This window comes from Phocoena phocoena, chromosome 10 (assembly GCF_963924675.1).
Source record: "Phocoena phocoena chromosome 10, mPhoPho1.1, whole genome shotgun sequence".
Taxonomy (NCBI): Eukaryota; Metazoa; Chordata; class Mammalia; order Artiodactyla; family Phocoenidae; genus Phocoena; species Phocoena phocoena.
Window position 1 is genome coordinate 3,928,364 of NC_089228.1, and position 20,093 is coordinate 3,948,456.

General features: G+C 46.5%; 1 protein-coding gene and 1 non-coding gene across 3 annotated transcripts in view; one reads left to right on the forward strand and one right to left on the reverse strand.

The window, feature by feature from the left end:
- The window catches only part of FGD5 (FYVE, RhoGEF and PH domain containing 5), a 106,149-nt gene extending 101,911 nt beyond the window's left edge, over positions 1-4,238 (forward strand). For both annotated transcript variants that reach the window (XM_065885439.1, XM_065885440.1), the window contains 2 exons: positions 3,204-3,358; positions 4,202-4,238. In XM_065885439.1, coding sequence (XP_065741511.1) covers positions 3,204-3,358; positions 4,202-4,238 — 192 coding nt within the window. The remainder of the gene's footprint in view (positions 1-3,203; positions 3,359-4,201) is intronic.
- LOC136130130 (U6 spliceosomal RNA) lies at positions 2,281-2,386 on the reverse strand. Its single transcript, XR_010656322.1, has one exon. It is a non-coding gene; the product is annotated as a U6 spliceosomal RNA (small nuclear RNA).
- Positions 4,239-20,093: the final 15,855 nt, after the last annotated feature.

Here is a 20,093-nt window from a genome sequence, read left to right on the forward strand (position 1 = left end):
ACCACCAAAGAGAGTGGATCCTGTTTAAGAATGGAAAACCCAGAGGCCCCGGGTCCTGAGCAACAGTTGTCATGGAAGTGAGAGTGTGGGTTAATTTTAAAAGATGGATTTAAGTATGCTTCCAAAGCCACTTCTTCAGAGAGAGGAACTTGTACAATTTCTCAATAAGCCTAAACCAATGACAGGACCAAGCTTTCAAATTCCATCAAAGAAAAAAATTTGATAAAATGGATAGCCAGTTTTCACTGTCTACACTACCATGAGCCCCATCATGTACCCTGAGGTAACCCAAACCAGATATAACTTGCTGTCAGTAACAGTCCTGGGAGAGAGTGACTATCAGAAATACATAGGAATCTTTTAAATTTTTTCCAATATTTTATTATTTAGTTAATATATTTATTATTATTATGTTTAAAAAATTTCAAACATAAAGAAATGTTGAAGGAATTTTACAGTGAACTGTCTTATAACCATCAACTAGATTATACAATTAACATTTTATTATACTTCCTTGAACAAATATCTATCTATTCATCTCTCATCCGTCTTACTTTTTGATGCTTTTCAAGTATACTTCCCCCTAAGAGTTCAATATTTCTGTATCTTTTTTTTCTTTTGAGGTACAATTTATATATAATGAAGTACACAAATCTTAAGGATACTATCTGTTGAGTTTTGACTAATGAATATCCCTGTAAATCCCCACCTCATCCCTATCCCCAGAGGCAACACACTGTTTTGATTTTTTTCCTACCGTATATTAGTTATCTCTTTTAGATCTTCATACAGATGGAATCATGTGTGACTTTTTCCACTCAGCATGTTTTTGAGATTCATTCATGTTGTTGCATTCAGTAGTAGGTCATTTCTTTTATGACTGAGTAGTACTCCGTTTTGTGAATATACCAGTTTGTCCATTCACCAGTTGAAGGACATTTGAGTTGTTTCCAATTTGAGGCGGTTATGAGTAAAGCCAATTTAAACTTTTGCATACAGGTTTTTGTGTGAAAATAGGTTTTTATTTCACCTTGGGTGAATACCTAGGATTGGAATTTCTGGATCACAGAAGGGTATATATTTGGCTTCTAAGAAATTAGCAGACATTTTTCCAGAATGGTGTAGCATTTAACAGTCCCTGCAACAGTGTCGGTAAATTTGGGAGTTCTGGTTGTTCCATGTGTTTGTCGGCACTTGGTATTGTCAGTCTTTAATTTAGCCATTCTGGTGAGGGTGTAGTAGTATCTTAATGTGGTTTTAGTTTAGATTTCCCTAGTGACTAATGATATTTTTCGTGTGTCTGTTGGCTATATATATTTTTTTCTTTGAGAAGTGTCTGTTCGGATCTCTTGCCCATTTTTTAGAGTAGATTGCTTGTTATTGAGTTACAGGAATTCTTTCTGTACCTTGGCTACCAGTCTTTTACCAGATAGATGTTTTGTGAATATTCTTTCCCAGTCTGTGGCTTGTCTGTTCATTTTTTTAAATGAATGAATGAATCAATCGATCTTTTGGTGAACAGAAGTTTATAACTTTAATGAGGTCAATTAATGTTTTCTTTTTTGGCTATTGCTTTCATGTCCTAAGAAACTTCCGACTACTGTAAGTCACAAAGTTATTTTCCCCATATTTTCTTTTGAAAACTTTAATGTTTTAGCTTTTACATTTAGGCCTATCTCAAATTAATTTTTGTGTATGGTGTGAGATAGGGGTCAAGGCTCAGTTTTTCCCCTGTGGATATCCAGTTGTTCCAGCACCATTTGTTGAAAAGACTTCCCTTTTCTTATTGGATTATTTTGGTGTCTTTATTAAATATTAAATGACGAAGTGTGGGTCTATTTCTGGGCTCCCTATTCTTTTTTACTGATATATTTACCAAACCTTATGCCAATACCATCCTGTCTGTCTTATTACTATAACTTTATATAGTAAGCCTTAAGTCAGGTCATGTAAGTCCTCCAACTTTGTTCTTTTTAGAGGTTTCAGTACAATTTTGAATTTAATTGGTAAGGGTGAGCGTCCTCTTGCTTTGTCTCAATCTTAAGAGAAAAGGATTCCCTATTTCGCTCTTAAGTATGATGTTACTGGTAGGTATTTTATAGATGCCCTTGGTCAGATTAAGGAAGTTCCCTTCTATTCCTAGTTTGCTATGAGTTTTTATCATGAATGGGTGTTGAATTTTGTCAAAAGTTCTTTCTGATCTAGCAGTCTTTTTTTTTTTAAACATCTTTATTGGAGTATAGTTGCTTTACAATGATGTGTTAGTTTCTGCTGTGTAATAAAAATATGGAACGTTTCACAAATTTGTGTGTCATCCTGGCTCGGGGGCCATGCTAATCTTCTCTGTATCGTTTCAATTTTAGTATACATGCTGCCAAAGGAGCACTGATCTAGCAGTCTTTGAAAATTGATTCCCTTTTAGACACAAACTCTACTCCCCCCCCGCTCCTCCCACAATCATTCTAATGTGCTTAACTAATTATATCTCTTTGTTTATGTGTGATTTTATAAAGCTGTATTCTTTATGAACATGTATTTTTACATAAGTATTTGTGTATAAAAATATCTTTATCTATATATAAAAAGCTCTTTCTTTTTCCACTAAGCACTGTGATTTTAAGATTCATCTGTGTTCTCTGGGTGCATCTCACTAAATTGTAAGCAGCTCTATAGCACGGACACCCTGAGTGCTCCATATTGAAGCGCTGTGAAAGAGGACCTGGGGGGATGAGTACAGAATACGTTAACGAGGGTAACACTAGAAATCTGAGTCACTGATAAATCGAGTCAGTGGAAAGAATGTGCGGTTTTAGAAAGTGGTCTCGAGTCCAAACACTGGCTCTGCCCCTTACTCGCTGTGTGATCTTGGGGAGTTATTTACCTTCTTTGAGCCTCAGTTTCTTCTTAGAATGGGGGTGACACCTTCTGTGATTGGTACGAAGATTAAACAAGATAATGTGAAAGTGAAAGTGCCTGGACCCTAAATGCTGTCACAAAATGTTAAGTTTCTTTTCCTCCTCGTGACTGGTGCTGGCGGGGAAGTGGGAGTGAAGAGTATGTGTGTGATAATTGCACCGTTGCCAGAGATGCCCCACACAGAGGGGCTCGTCATGCATGTTACATTGGAAGCATCAGTGATTGCTAAGCTGCTGACTGGGTATCTTGCCGTGTTTAACATCAGTTTTCCCTTTGCCTCTCTGCAGGACACAGTGGCCTTGGAGAGCATGCCCCTCCTAGGTTTCACCATTGCGCCAGAAAAGGAGGAGGGCAGCAGCGAAGTAGGACCTATTTTTCACCTTTACCACAAGAAAACCGTATTTTATAGCTTCAAAGCAGAGGATACCAATTCGGCTCAGAGGTACCAAAATAACTAGTCGTGCGTTTCCTTGCCTCTCTCTCAGAAGGGAATGCGCTGTCGCCCTGGGCTTTGGCTTCTGTTCTTCTCCATCCTTCCTGTCCTTTCAAGTCCCCTCGGGCCACAGCAGAACAGCAGATTTAAATTCACAGGCAGACCTCAGACATGTTGCGGGTTCGGTTCCAGACCACCGCAGTGAAGCGAATGTTGAAGCAAAGCGAGTCACAAACTTTTTGGTTGGCCAGTGCGTAAAAAGTTATGTTTATACTGTAGTCTGCTACCTCTGCAATAGCATTACGTCTAAAAAAAATGTACATACCTTGATTTGAAAAAACTTTACTGCTAAAATATGCTAACCATCATCCGAGCCTTCAACAAGTCATGATGTTTTTCTAATAGTGACATCAGAGATCACTGGTCACAGGTCACCATAACAAATACAGTAACAATGGAAAAGTTTGGAATATTGTGAGAACTGCCAAAATATGGTACAGAGACACAGACTGAGCAAATACTGTTGGAAAAATGGTGCTGCTAGACTTGCTGGACATAGGGTTTCCACAAACCTTCAATTTATAGAAAATGCAGTATCTCCGAGCACAGTAAAGCAAAGCACAATCAAACGAGGTCTGCCTGTATCATGACTCATTCATACAGGTGTGCATTGATTCAGCAACCTTTGCGCTGTACTCTAGGCGTTTTGCTAAATGCTAGGGAAACAAATATAGTAGGACACGGTTGCTGACTTCAGGCTAATAATAACATAGTCTCATCATTCATGGGTTCCGTGACCAGGGTTCCAGGCAGAGCCTCAACACCAAGTGTCCCCTCTCTTCTGTGTTGCAGGTGGATCGAAGCCATGGAAGATGCGAGTGTGTTATAGCAGTTATCAAGCACGTGGACTCAGAGTACACTCTTAGGTTGATGCGTGGACCCTTCCAGAAGCCAATCTGTGTCTCCACTCATCTGGACACACATCTCGATTCAGCATGGGGCCTGACCTTGTTTGCTGTAACCCTTCTCTCACACCTTCACAAGTGCAACCCTTAAGGGATATTTATGGACCTTTCCTGTCTTCGTGTTTTCCACCCCCGCCCCAGGCATAAACTATTTCCTTTTCCAGTAGTGAGTTAAAATTTAGTAACATGAAGACGTGGAAACCAATAGAGAAGTACATTTTAGAAATGCAAGCTTTTTAGTAGAAACAAGCTTTTGCAATTTTTACTCCTGGTAAACATGATGACCTTTCACGTTGTTGATGTCAGTGCCTCAGGTGAAATGAGAAACAACCAGCAAATAACAGCTACTCTCATCAAAAGCACTTTATTGTTTTACTGAGCAACAACCTCCAGTTTTATTTTTTCCAAGGGATTTACTTAAGTAAATGGTAGATGGAGTCCTGTGGACTAATTTGCCACCAGTACTGGCTGTGGCGCAAGGAGGCGACACCAGGAGGGTCTCCCTTACCACGGAGGGTGCAGGGCCACGTGGCACTGGAGCACAAGGGGAGGACTCTCTCCTCCAAGTGCCCGCCCACTCGACCTGCAGACCGACAGGGCTTCCGAAAGGAGATATTCCGTCCTCCCCACGGCGGTCCCAACACCAGAGTAGTGCGGGAAACTCCGCTGCTGGCAGATCCGGCCCCCGCCCCCGGAGGTCACTGCAGACCCTCCGAAGAGACAGGGGTCTGCTTTAATTTATTGTGTGCCTTCCTGAGTTTACCCCGCACAAGCTGACGTCGTTACGCTTGTGAGAACTGTTCTTGTTTTCGACACGGTGATCCTTCTGCTGTATTCCTGAAGCCTTGAAAGAGACAAAAGGAGAGAAAACAAGATGCAATCAGAAGGTGAATTCGTGGTCTTGGCCAGTGGCTCTGGACACAGTGAGGGAGCACAGAAATAGTGGCTTGAAGGTCCTCTCTGGGCGCCTGGGGCTCAGTCACCTCCCCGCTGATGACTGCTGCTCACGATGCTGGACGTGTTTTTACATAAAGCAGAGTGGTGGGGGGACTCCTTGTTACTCTCATCGAAATAAAAAACCATCATCACACTTTCTGATGTCCTGTCCCCATCTTCCTGCTGCCCTGTCCCCTAAAACAGGCATTTGCTGACAAACATTTTGTAAAAAGCACCATCTCCAGGAGTTATTTACATTAAATATTTTTAGGGGAATTTTTTTTTCTAGTTTGCAGTTCTTTTAAAATGTTTGGTTAAACATTTAATTAATGATTCAAACTAAGTGATTAGAGAGGCCTTCTTATTAATTTTTGAGGACTTTCATTTTCATCATCAGACATATTGAAATGGGCCTTCTAGACCCTTTGAGCCTTTAGAAAGCACAACAAGACTTCAGCACAAGGAAGTGGGCGCTTCTCCAACCTGCCCGTGCCACTGCCCATTGTCAGTTTCTGAGCTCCGGGTAGAATTATGTCTGGAAGTCATCTGGAAGGCCTCTTTTACTGTATAACATCCTACTTCTGATACTCTGTAAAGAAGATGTGATAGGGCTTTTATTCTCAGTGAATAGTTAACCCTGAGAAAAACACCCGGGTTGTAGCTAAAACATACTGGTTGGGTTTTGTCAAAGGAAGTAGCCACAGAGGTCCTGCACAGCTCGCGTGTGACTGGGCGAGGATCTGCCTGGTTACCTGGGCCTTGTTTTCACCTGGCCTCCCCATGGTTCTGCGTGGACTCATTTCATCCGATTTCTACTGGTTGATTTGGTTCATTGTCCCTCCCCTGCCCTTCTCTCTGGCCAGCTCGTCTTACGTGTTCATGTCACCGTCTGTCCACTGGGTGAGCCCAGAGTAACTCGGGCCCAGAGGCTGGAGGAGTGGCTGCCCAAGGCCCCAGGATACCTGCTCTCCCCAGGCACAGGGAAGCCCCTGGGCACATCCCCAGCAGAGGCTGTGTTTCTAGAGAAGAAGCTGTGCTGTGGCTTAGAAACCAGAACACACTCCAGGAGCCCTGAGCCCCGGTGCCTTCACCTGTCGCCCGGAGACCCTTCCAGCTTCCCAAAGAGATCAGGGGACACAGCGCACACTGGGCGTTTGTAGAAGTGGACCGAAGGCTGTGACACTGGAAAGCAGGTAGCACTTACTTTACACTCTGGTGGTTTCACAGCTTTCCTGAGACTGGATGTGTCTCTCCAGTCTGGACTGGTCCTCATAAGCAGGAAGAACTCTGTTCGTTGTCACTAACGCAGAGCACACTGGAACATGGTAGTGACCCGGGACACTGATTGAGCTCCTGGGTCCTAATAAGTCTTCTATTAATACATGTCAGAAATATACTCTGAGTTGTTCTGCTGAGGCTGACAGATTCCCTGACCACTCGTTCTCTTTTGGATGCAGCCTGGGCAGGTGAGGCGTGAGGGGCTGATGCACAGGTGGTGTGCTGGTGTGCACCGACCCTGACGGCCCTGCTGTAGCCCCAGAATCAGGTCAGAGTCCTTCTCCCATCTAGTCCAGCCTCTCGTTTGATTGACAGTATAAATGGCATCACTGAACACTGAGGCCCTACGTGGGGACTGAGGCCACCTGGGGTGGGAGTGGTAGGAGCTGATGGAACCCGAGTTTCTTTCTTTTATTTTCCTTTTTTAAAAAAATTAATTTATTTTTATTTTTGGCTGCGTTGGGTCTTTGCTGTTGTGCGCGGGCTTTTCTCTAGTTGTGGCGAATGGGGGCTACTCTTTGTTGCGGTGCGTGGGCTTCTCATTGGGTGGCTTCTCTTGTTGCAGAGCACGGGCTCTAGGCGCGTGGGTCAGTAGTTGTGGCATGAGGGCTCAGTAGTTGTGGCTCGCAGGCTCTAGAGTGCAGGCTCGGTAGTTGTGGCGCACGGGCTTAGATGTTCCGTGGCATGTGGGATCTTCCCAGACCAGGGCTCAAATCCGTGTCCCGTGCATTGGCAGGCGGATTCTTAACCATTGCGCCACCAGGGAAGCCCCCGAGTTTCTTTCTGCTGTGGGGCAAAGTCAACCACATGCTGGAACGTTCTTCCCTTCACGGATTCAGCCTGTGATATGCGGCTGCTGTGAGCAGGGAAACTTCTGTGCTTCCACGTATTAAGTGTCAGTCAAGAGGACAAATGTATCCACACTAAGACGTCTGTTTCCAATAGCAAGTAAAGGGAAACCAACCTCACACTGGTTTAGACAGTTAGGAAATCAGCTCAACAAGAAGTGGGAAAGCAGGGCAGGTTCAGGGCTAGACAGTATCCCCCAAGCTCCAAGCTCTTTGGGTTACTGACCTGTCGTCCATTGTCAGCTTGATTCCAGGGCTGGTTCCCAAGAGGCTGACCGGTGACCGCCCCCAGTGATGGGAGCTACCGCTGGCCTATCCGCAGCCCCCAAGGAGGGGGCCCAGCTCCCTGTAGCTTCTTCTTAGAAGCACCCAGAAGACCCTCCACACGGCTCCAGGACCACACTTACTGAGCTGTCACTGCCAAGGGCACCACTATGACTGGCAGAGACCAGTCAGCTGGGGGAGAGGGAGCTGGTGGAGGCGGCTGGGGGATTCACCCACGGAGGCCACTCTCTGGACCACGTCTTCTGGAAGGAAGACTATGGTTTGGGTTAGTGTAGTGCACGGGCCGCACCTTGCCATGGATTTGGGGGATGTTCCGCGATAGAGTAACTTACATAGCCATCATTGGGGCATCTGTTATATATTTGCTGAATATTACTGTAAGTGGCACTGGGGAGGGTGGTTTGACGTTATTGGCATTTTAAGCCCCTAATAAACACAATTATTAAATCAGCAGCCAAACAGCACTGATCTCTCATGGGCTCGTAGAAGACCTTTGTGTGATTAACAACAAATGATAGCAAACATCTCGGCACGAAGGGCTCTAAGCACCTTAACCCCGCTCCTCCATTTAATTCTCCCAAGGACCTGTTGAGGTGAGTTGTTTTTCTATTATTATCCCCATTTTGCAGATGAGGAAACTGGGGAATAGAAATGTTAGGTCGCTTGCCCGGGGTCACACACTCACAATTGGCAAACCCATGCTTGTAACTGCTCCCCTGTGGTGCCTCCCTCGCATGTGTGTGAGCTGATACTCAGGGCAATTTTCTGACACTTGCAACATGAAGTCCCTCCTAAAATCAACAGAAATCTCTAACTGCCCAGGACCAATCAGTAGGACCTTTTTTCCAACGGTATAACAAACACAATGTTGAGTCAGAGAAAAATTGTGCATTTTTTTCTCCAAGCAGAATCCTTAGATGTTGTCACATAAGGTACCGTCCATGCACATAATCCAGTGTTTTCGATATACTGATTGCAACAATGAATACACTTCTGTTTTTCTGCAATCATTTGCACAAGATTTACCTCAACTTAGAATGGGGATCTGGGTATTTAAAACCCAAAGCACACATGCTTTAAAAATAATTTAACATCTCACATTTCTAGGGTTATTCAATAATTGACATGTTAGAATGCATACTCAAATATGAGGGATTTTTAAGGTAAGTAACCTTGGGGATTCAGCACATTTCTCTCACTTACATAATGGAATAGCTTAGAATTCCTATGATGGATTTATAAATAATAACCTAAAAATGGATCAATTACTTGCTATTCTCAAACCCTTTATGAATTTACGTCCTGTGGTGAAAAGACAAGCCCGAAGGTTATAGTTAACACGTGTCCTGTAAGAATGGACAAGAAGTCTTATTTTGGGAAGGAAGCCATCATATCCTTGCCACACCAGTTCCAAGGGGAAGAGAGCATGTGTTCACAGAACACTTCTGTGTCCTGGGGGGTTGCACCCCCGAGGGAAGGGGGCTATTTCCAGAAGTGAAATCAAGCCAGTGCAAGCAATGCACAGCCCGGGGTGTGTTGGTCATGTGAATCCAGAGCAGTGTGTCGGGGTGACAGACCAAATGTACAACTTGCTGCAGCCAGAACCTGGGCCACTTTACCAAGGCTGCCCCCTTGGGGTGCAGCGGGGAACAGCAGAGGGAGAGCTGGCCCTGGGGACAGCTGCATAGGTTCTGTGGTCTGAGACGGCTGCCCCACTATGCATGTGTGGGTGGCTTCAGGCTCTTCCCGCGGCCCACCCCTCTCCTCTGGGGTGCCCCTCTCTAGGTCTACAAGTGCCCTCAGGAAACTGTGGACAGGCAAGTTGGGGAGCCAGGGTTGGGAGGGTCTGGGAAGGTTTTCAGAGTAAAAACTTAACTTAGTCCGTGGGCAGTGACCTCAGCTTGTGGCCAGGCTTGGAGTCTGTGGTACCAGTGTACAGGGTCTATCTGCAGTGTATAGTCAGATCCTGAGCTGAAGAAAATGAGACCCGAGAGTGTCTGAAATGATGTTTTAGGCACAAGGGCTGTTACTAGTATCGTCAGACAGGACTGCAAGGGCGCCCTTTTAGAATTCCACAGTGCCAAACGTTATCAGGAGGAATACACAACTGAGGTAGTGAACATCTGAAGGGAAACCAGCCTAACCGAGCCAGACGCCGGACTACAGAGGCAGTGCCCAGGATCACAACATCCCCTTCCACCAGAACTCTCTCTGGAGAAGCTTAAGGCCCCGTGGCCACCCTCACAATGTCCTGGTGATCTTGGAGTGATTTTGCAGACGAGTTCTCTACATGGTCTGGGTCTTTTCGGTGCACAGATAATTGATGATGTCTTACAGGGAAGGGCATTCTGTGCTGACAGAGCAGAATGATGGCGGGCCTCTTCTCTACTTTGATCATCTTTCAAGGGTGCCGTTAAACTAGAGCCAGTGTAGACAGCAAAAGAGAGGCTTGGACAAGAGAAACTCTGTATTAAGAAAGCACAAGACAAAAGAGAAAAGGAAGAAAAAGAAAAAAGGAAGAAATCACCATAAATGAGTTTCTTTTATTCTTGTTTTTCAAACTGGACAGTATCCCCCAAGTTCCAAGTGAGTTATGGAATCAATGTAATGGGTCACAACCAGGACCCGACCCCTGCCCCACACACCAAAGAGCAGAGCAGAAGGCAGCAGAATAGTCCATCATCCTTAAGGACCATTTTATGACATTTTTGTTTCAATCATACGTGTATGTATATACTATATGTGATATGCTGCTTGTTGATAAAAATGTATTTATACTTATAGATCATGGTCAAAAAATTTTTAAACCACTAGCCTAAGAGTAGCAGGTAAGGAAAAAAAAATAAAGAGCACAAAGTTGCAGTCAGACACATAATGAGCCAAAACAGAAGAATTAAAGACACATATTCAAATGTAATGACACTTCCAGTTTTATTTTTTGAATGCTTCAAAATATTACAAAGAGGAAAACATATAAAATTCATGGAAAAGCTACCCAGATTCTTTCAGTTATTCTGGAAACTGACTTTACATCCTGTGGTAAAAAGACAGACTTTGCTGATTGAAACTCTGATACGCTCATAAACAATGACTTTCCTAATACAGAGAAATGCTGATTTACCTAAGTCATTTCTGAAACGTCTGTGAACAAGTCAAATTTCACGTTGAAACCTGAGTCTCAAGAAACACCTAGATAATCGCGAAACATGCATTTCTTGGCTCCTCCCAAAACCTACTAAAAGGACAGTAAATGAATAAAGAGATATAACCTAAAGGACAAAGAAAATCCAAGAGGCATAGGGTATGGAAATGGTCAGCTCATTTTTGGAAGATGTAACATGCGTGGACAGTGGCAGCTAACTTGGCAGAGGAGAAAGCTAATAAATACCATAGTGACCCCTGGGAGAGATGCCAGTGAGACATATCAGCCCCTGCCTCCGGAGAGGCTTGGAAGCCGGAGGCACCGTATCTGGGAAGGCCATGGTGGGACTCAAGGCCATGGTGGGACTCAACAGGAGCACCAGTGAAGTCTCTGTAAGGAGTCATGAGACCCTCATCCCCTGACCCCACCCTATAGACAAGTGACTGCCCTGGAAGGAGACAGGAAACACACACACACTTTGGATTCAACTTTTTTAAATTTATTTATTTTATTCTTGGCTGCACTGGGTCTTTGTTGCTGCGCTTGGGCTTTCTCTAGTTGGCAGTGAGTGGGGGCTACTCTTCGTTGAGGTACACTGGCTCTAGGCGCGTGGGCTTCAGTAGTTGTGGCTTGTGGTCTCTAGAGCGCAGGCTCAGTAGTTGTGGCGCACGGGCTTAGTTGCTCCGTGGCATGTGGGATCTTCCTGGACCAGGGATCGAACCCGTGTCCCCTGCACTGGCAGGCGAATTCTTAACCACTGTGCCACCAGGGAAGTCCCTGGATTCAACTTCTAAACGGGGGGCTTCTGTTTCCTGCCTGCCAAGTTCCCTCTCCTTGAGATGAAAATGTATGCTCAATAGAAGGAATCAAAATTCTTGAGTTCAACAGTTTTTTTGTTGGGAGACTACCCCTGAATGACGCTCTAATCTGAAGGTGGCTGAAAAGACCCATTATGAAGGACTTTCATTTGCCCTGACTGAGGAGTCTGGATTTTATCTGATTAGTCCAAGGTCCTAAACTGGTTCTGAGGCCCAGAACCATGCTTAAGAGACGCTGCTTGGCCTGCACAGTTTAAAAACCATTTGCAAATTGCTAACATTTTAAAGTTAAGAAATTTTTATGTTTACAAATCTGGATTTCTGGTTTCTCTTGAGAAATCTGAGATGTGTCATCTCTGGACCACATTCCAGGAGCTGATGAGGGGCTCTACCCCTTTAAGTGGGTACTGAGCTCTCCAGGTGTCACTACCACCATTTAACATACTAATTGTGTTTGTATCAGTTTATTAACCTCCCTTAGATTGTCTGCCAGACTCCTACACCCTCCCCCAAGGCCCCACCTGAGGCATCTGAGGTTTTACTTCAGCCCTAAGCAATGCATAACTATCAAAGACCTTCATAAATAGAACAGGGCTAGGAGAGGCTCTGTTTCAGCCGCAGCACAAAGGGAGCAAGGAAGGATGAATGAATGAGGAAGGCAGCTAGTTAAGACTGGTTAGGAAGGCTAGGAAACTACACAGCGGAACTACACAGCGGCATAGAGATGAAGATAAGACCTAAACTAGGGATCAGTAGAGGAGGGGCCAAACTTGAGGGTAAAACCAAGGGGATTTGTTGTTTAGACCCTCAGTCTTAACAGTGTACCCAGAGGCTCCTGAGAGCCAGAAGCCTCAGGCAGCATCCCATCTCTCCCCAAGGGAAAGGGCAGGATCCAAAGCAAAGCACTTAAGGGAGAAGCTTTTCCAAGGAACTTCTGCTTCGAGGTGCATTCCCTGGCCTGCAGTGAACAGGCTGTGGGGTGGAAATAATTTCTTTAAGAAACTCAAGGAATGCTACTATTTAACTTCTAGACTTCATCAGTGAAAGGCTGGTAGTCCCAAGTGGGTTAGCTCTTGAGGTGGTGCTGGGTTAGTAAAGAACTCCAGGCCTGAGCTTCCCTGGTGGCGCAGTGGTTGAGAGTCCGCCTGCTGATGCAGGGGACACGGGTTCGTGCCCCGGTCCGGGAAGATCCCACATGCCACGGAGCGTCTGGGCCCGTGAGCCATGGCCGCTGAGCCTGCGCGTCCGGAGCACCCGCAACGGGAGAGGCCACAGCCTGAACACTGATAGTCCCAATTATATGACATTTAAAAACAAGACATTCTCCTGAGCATATTCTAAAATGGGACTAAGGGCAGGTGCATTTTTCTGATAATCTGATTTTCCATCATGTTTCCAAGATACCTGAGTCAAGTACAACTTATTAAGGCATGGGAAGCCCCAGGTCAGAAACCAAATGGTCATAACTCTCAATAAAAGCCATTCTGGAGGGGCTCAGGACTCACTCTGGCAGTGTTCCTGTGTTCCAGAACCATCCATCCACCGCAGGGTCGGTCTTTCTCTTCCTGGGAAGAACAAGGGCCATTGATACAGAGGTTGAGACCTCCGCAAGTAACCTTCTACTGTGACAGAGCTTGACTGTGACAGAATCACAGAGGTGGGCAGAAGAGGGTTTTCTTCCTTTCGAAGTCCTCAAGGACAAAAGAGAAGAAATAAGCAGAAATAACTATTAATAAACGTTCCACCACCTGCTAGCCACGTGACTTTTTGGAGAAGTTATTCTTACTCTGTTAAAGGCCTCTGCCTCTTCAGTTGTAAAAAAGAGAAAAAAGATAACACCATCTACTGCACAGGGTTATTATGAAGATTAAACAGGATAATGTGTAAGTGTAAGGAATGTGCAATCTGGTATTCAATGATTACGTCTCTTCAGATACCAAATTCATAAAAAAAAAGGCTAGCAACAATTACGTGAGGTTTAAAAGTTTATTTTATAAACATGTCAATTATACAAATGAGAAACAAGTTTCAGAAATTGATTGCTGTATATAGTAATAAAGCATAAGCTATTATAGAAAAATTGACATATAGATGTACGTAAGTACTTACAAAGGTAATTATTGTCTTCCTAGTCTATGAAGATAAAAAAAAATATTACTTATGCTATCACAAAAGACATACCCTTACAGGTAAAAAAAAAAAAATCTCTACTAGATAACAGTAATTTAAAAAATTTAGCACATCTACAACTATTTAGTCAAAACTTGATTTTCATTGACTCAACATTTATCATTTAAATGCAAATTCAAAATAAGCTTGGATGGCAAAAAACATTTACTCTGTTAGGTACAAAATGAAACCGCATGATCTAGTTCCTGCTCTCAGTTAATGACTGCAGAACAGACTGCTTAAGTGTTGTGGGAAAAAAGACCTGCCCGAGGACCAGAGGAGAGAACACCTCGATCTCATTCACAAGTACTGTGTAGGAAGCGAGAAGCCCCAGGCTCATATCTCAGCTCCAGGAAGTCACCAAAACCTTTAGAGTTCATCTGTAAAAATGGGATGATGATATGAACACTGTTTACCATACACTGTTGCTGTGAAAAGCATTCATTCAATAAATGCCCACTGCAGGACTTCCCTGGTGGTCCAGTGGTTAAGACTCCACCTTCCAACACAGGGGGTGCGGGTTTGATCCCTGGTTGGGGAACTAAGATCCCACATGTTGCACAGTGCGGCCGAAAAAAAAAAAAAAGGAAATGCCCACTTCATGCCCATTCTGTACTTCTGTACTAGGTAGTGTGTTAAGGGCTGAGATAGAGCAGGACAAGGCACATTTCGATACAGGGCTCAGTATGGGTAGGTGCTGAGGCTGTGCACACACAAGGGCTGGGTACTGCTGGATATATCATTCCCACTGAGCCACTGGCCCTCTCAATGAGTAATCTTCAGGCATAGTTAAGGAGTTAAAAAAGATTCTTTTAAAAGGCTAAACAAAAAGTTTTGTCTCGGACTTCCCTGGTGGCGCAGTGGTTGAGAGTCCGCCTGCCGATGCAGGGGACGTGGGTTCGTGCCCCGGTCCGGGAGGATCCCACGTGCCGCGGAGCGGCTGGGCCCGTGAGCCATGGCCGCTGAGCCTGTGCGTCCGGAGCCTGTGCTCCGCAACGGGAGAGGCCACAACAGTGAGAGGCCCGCGAAAAAAAAAAAAGTTTTGTCTCTTTTCTGCCACACATTTTTGGAATTAGATCAGTGATTTGGGCCTGTGGTGTGCATCAGAATGATCTGTGATGCTCAGTACAAGTGCTGATGCCAGGCCCCACCCAAAGCTTACAGTTTCAGACCCAACGGGGGGCCTGGCAGTTCTGAAGTACACTCTTCAATTAAGAACACTCTATTTTTTTTTTTTTTAAATAAATTTATTTATTTTATTATTTATTTATTTATTTAGGCTGTGTTGGGTCTTTTGTTGCTGTGCACGGGCTTTCTCTAGTTGCGGTGAGCGGGGGCTACTCTTCGTTGCAGTGCACGGGCTTCTCATTGCGATGGCTTCTCTCGTTGCAGAGCACGGGCTCTAGGCACATGGGCTTCAGTAGCTGTGGCACACGGGCTCTAGAGCACAGGCTCAGTAGTTGTTGCGTACTGGCTTAGCTGCTCCGCAGCATGTGGGATCTTCCCAGACCAGGGCTTGAACCCGTGTCTCCTGGATTGGCAGGCGGATTCTTAACCACTGCGCCACCAGGGAAGCCCAAGAACACTCTATTTTAAAGTCTGATAAAACGTTAAAAGCACTGTGAATGCAAATGTGGATACATCGTATTAACAGTCAAAAAGTATAGCTAGTATAACACAAAATGTATAATATTTTTGTGATTATAAAGTCCATCAAGTGTTACAAAGCCATTTGAGAGTTCTCACTAAAAGCTTCTACCAAAAACACAATGGAACAAAAAATAGCACTATGGCAGTGGTGCCCTCAGCTTGCAGAAGCCTTTTACCTGCTGATATTGTTTGCAACCTGTGTGTGTATGTACATGTGCTTCTGTCCTTCAGGGGACGAAAAGAGCTCAAGCTCATCAAGATTGTGAACTTTGCTATTACTTTTAATATTGAACAACTAACCTTTTAACCCAGTGGTCCCCAACCTTTTTGGCACCAGGGACCGGTTTCATGGAAGACAATTTTTCCACAGAAGGAGGGGTGCGGGGTGGTTCAGGCGGTAACGTGAGCGACGGAGAGCGGTGGAGAGCGGCAGACGAAGCTTCGCTTGCTTACCCACCACTCACCTCCTGCTGTGCACCCGGTTCCTAACAGGCCATGGACTGCTACTGGTCCATGGCCCAGGGGTTGAGGACCCCTGTTTTAACTGGAAATTTTACTGAATACTACTACAAACAAAGCAAACTGACGCAACATGGTTTACAACATAAACCTTAAGGTGAAAAGGACTAGATTAGAGCCCTGGCTTCACTTTCTGCACCTGTAGCACTGGGAAGGTTGCTTAACTTATCTGGGTGTCAGTTCCTGCACCTTAGTAAAATGGAGAAAATTAAGAAAACTATAAGCCATCATAGAAACATTAACTATTTTTAGTATTCATTTAAAAATCTAGTACAATTATAATTTGCCCAAAAAACCCTTAAAACTCATTTAAGTGTGTATTTTAAAGCTATATCTGTATTATATAACATTAAAAACAATTTTTGGGAAAAAAAGTACACAATTACAAAGCAGTCCATGTTTACAAGGATTTACCATCAAAGCACTGTGTTCCCTTAGGCATATCATTTGACCTCTCTGGTCTCATCTGCCTCTCCTGTAAAATCTTTCTGCCAGAAGAGGATTCAACCATATCATCTCTGAGACCCCTTCCAGCTTCAGGATCTGTGGTTCACCACGACATTATAAATTTAACTCTTTTCTCCACTTAATTCCTTGCAAGGTGAAAACAAGGAAGAAAAATGGGTGTGTTTAAAGCATCTCCTATCAAATAAAAATTTTACAAGATTATGGACAAAATACTCAAATTTGGGGTCACACTGATAAAAGCCCAAATGGCCACTGTTTAAGAAAGAAGCTTAAACGATCCACCTTGGAGTCAGTAATTCATAATAAAGATGAAAAGTGCAGGAAAAAAATCAATTAGCAGAGGATCTTCGGCCTACAGAGAAAGCATGGTGATCAAGGAGTCTGGCCTAAGCACTTCAGGGCATCCCTGATAAAACAGTGGTCCACACCTTCCAAAGCAAGTCAAAACCACTTAAAAGAGAGAAGTAGCTAATGAAAACCTACAACCCAAGATTCATAGGCTCAAGAGAAGCAATTGTATTTATATAATTTAAGCAATTCTGCAAAGAGTTTTTTAATACACATTTAAGCATGGTTTACTTGTTTCAAATCGCGATACTCTTTATGCACTTGACCTGATACTCTCAGAAACTGGTGCCTCCTCGGACCATCTATACCGAGTAGGGCACAAACAGTTCAATACCCACCCACCCAACCACTCGCTTCCGACCTACAGGCTCTCCGCTCTGTCATTGCTTCCTCAATCAACACAGAGGTTTCAGCTCGGCGGGGGCCGGGGTGGAGGACGTCACAGCGAGAACACAGCCCCTACCCGGCCTCGAGGAGCTCGCGGGCCCCCGGGAGGGGCGGGCTGGCCCCCGAATAACGGTACCCGGCGTTCCTGGCCTTCGAAAACGACCAACCAACCCCTTACCCCGACGACCTCGGCATTTAACCTACATGGTGGCCCTGCAGCGGTGCGGACCCAGTCGGGGCAGACACCCCGGCGAACTGCGCGAAACCCTGCAACCTGCACCCTGCGCCCGCCGCCGCCGCCGCCGCCGGGCCGCCAAGGGGCCGGACGGAGCAGCGCGACCGCCGCGTTCCGTTGCGCGCGCGCGCTTCAGCCAATCGCGTGCTCGCCCGCCCCCCGCGGCCGCGGCGAGGCTGGCTCTGGGAAGAGGAAGAAGAACATTCGCCCTCCTCCTACCAGCGCGCGGGCGGCGGCGGCGGCGGCACCGGGGTCACGAACTCTGACCTTTCACTGACAAAAACAATAACAAACCCCTCCTTCCCCGCGACCCCGGCGGCGCCTCCGGGCCCGCCCTCGCCGCCCCACTCCCACCTGGGCGTCTCGTCTCTCGCCCGCTGACCTGCGAGCCCGCGGCCCGGGGCTCCCGCCATCCGCCGACGCCGGGAAGCCGGCCTCCCCGCGCCCTGCCCTCCGCGCCGGGGGCCGCCCGCCGCAGACACGGGACCTGCTTCGAGGTCGCTTTGGCGCCAAATCCTGAGGTAAAATTGAAAAAAGGCCGGGGCGGGCTCGGGCCGGCGGCGGAGGGGGCGGTCCTGGCGCGCGGACATGGAGGCGCCGCGGCGGCGGCTGAACCCGACCCTTTTACCTTTGCCACGGGGCGGCGGCGCCGGCGCCAACCGCTTTGCATAGTGGGCCGGGCCGCTCCCCTCCCCTCCCCGCCCGCGGCCGGCGGAGCGAGCGGTCTACCCCTGTCCGGCCTGGCCGGCACGAGGGTGGGGGCGGAGGGGGACGGCCGCGGCCCCGCCTCACAGTTGGCCCTCCGCCAACGCCGCCATTTTGTTCTCGGCGGAGATGGCTCCTGCTGGGCCACGCTCCCCTCCTCCTCCTCTATCGCCTCCTCCTTTCTGCAGTCCCTCCTTCTCTCGCTCCCCGGCTCCTGTACCCTCCGCTTCCCGCCCGCAGTTGGCGGCCGCTGCGGCCCAACCGCCGTTTTTTCCTGAAGGGGAGGGTGGAGGAAAGGGAGGAAGGCGGGTGCGGGCGCGAGCTTGTGAGCGACAGCTGGGCGGGCCAGTTGGCGCCCAGATAGGAGGGCCGGGGCCCCGCGGCGCCGCCCCCCGAGGCTTTGCTGACTGGATCTGTCGGCAGGGGGCGGTCCCCGCGCGTCGCGGGAGCCCTGGCGGGGTGGGAGCAGAAGCCGGGGCGCGACGTGGGGCCAGGGCGCCGGGGGCGGGGCGGGGGCGCGGCCGGGTGAGCGTGGCCCGGGCGCGTCCTCCGCGTGGAACGCGTCCAGAATGAGTGCTGTGGAACAATAGTAATAAGGGTGTTGAAGCATCCTGAACCCAGGGCGCTGGCTCGTGGGAAGGGCTTTTTGGAATCCGGACACCTTAGGGCTCCTGCCCGTATGAGGCTCAATTTCATCGACTGTGAAATGGGAGGATGGGCGTTCTTGCCAGGCCGGACCTCCCTTCTCAGATCGTTTGAGGGGCTCAACTCAGAAAATGGAGTCCAGGCTACTTTCCGAACCTCAGAGTAATGCAAAAATGGTGTTGTTGTTGAAAATGGAGTGTGGATCCTCCCGGAGTGGAAAGCCTAAGGGTATTGAGGGCTTGAGAGAACAGAGGAGAATCTGGAGTGTTCTCTCATCATTCGTTGATTACATACGTATTTGCTTAGTCTGGGGCACTGGGGATACATCCAGAGAACCAGCTAGACCAGGCCCCTGCCCTCCTATAATTGGGGGTAGGGTGAATAGACAATTAAAGAGGTGATTTCGGAGAGTGGTAAATCCTGTGGAGGAAGTGAAGTGAAACTGGATGTGTTGAAAGCCTGACGCAACTGCGATTGAATGGTCGGGGAAGGCCTCCGTGAGGACGTGATGTTTGAATGGAGGAACCCAAGGAAGGAATAGCGTGAGAGAGAAAACAGCAAATGCAAAGCCCCAGGAGGGAAGGCGTTTGGTGTGAGTGAGGCTGGAGAACTCGTTCGTTGTCCCGTCCATTATTCCCCTCTACCTCCAGGCTGAGGTATGTGAAATACGACAAAGGTGGTGGAGAATAAATCTCTAATTTAATAATCAACGAGAGAGTCAAGGAAAATATAGCCGTGAAATGAATAGCTGTTGAATACGTGACTTGGTGGAAAGCCTCAGAAAATCACTTTACTTCCAGATTCAAATCCTTTGTCATTCCCTTGTGTTCATCCTTAATTCCTCAAATATCTCCTGAGCCCCCTATTACCCAGGCGCTAGTTGACTAAGACATTGGTGGGTGTCAAGTATGTGAATATAGTTCTATACACCTGAGTTCTGTTCTCTCCCTCTTTCCCTAATACATCTGCATACATACACATACCCACACAAATGTTGTAGGCAGAAGCTAAATAGTGTTGTGGGTAACAGTGCCAATATTTACTAGCCTTGTGATTCTGAGTAAGTTATTTAACTTTTTTGAGGCTCATTGTCCTCATCTGGACAGTAAATAGAACCTTCCTTCTAGAATTGAGGATTAAATGAGTTTAATGTAAATAAGGAGCTTAGAAAAGTGACGTATAGTAAATGCTCACAATTGGAGTTTTTGTTGTCATGAAGCACTAGCTGTCTGGTAAAGACATTGGACTGGTTAAGTGATGCAAACAATGAGATTTTTAGGCAGTGTGGTGTAGGGGCAAAACACTGCATTAGAACACTGGGGTACTAGTTTTGGCTCTTCTGCTTT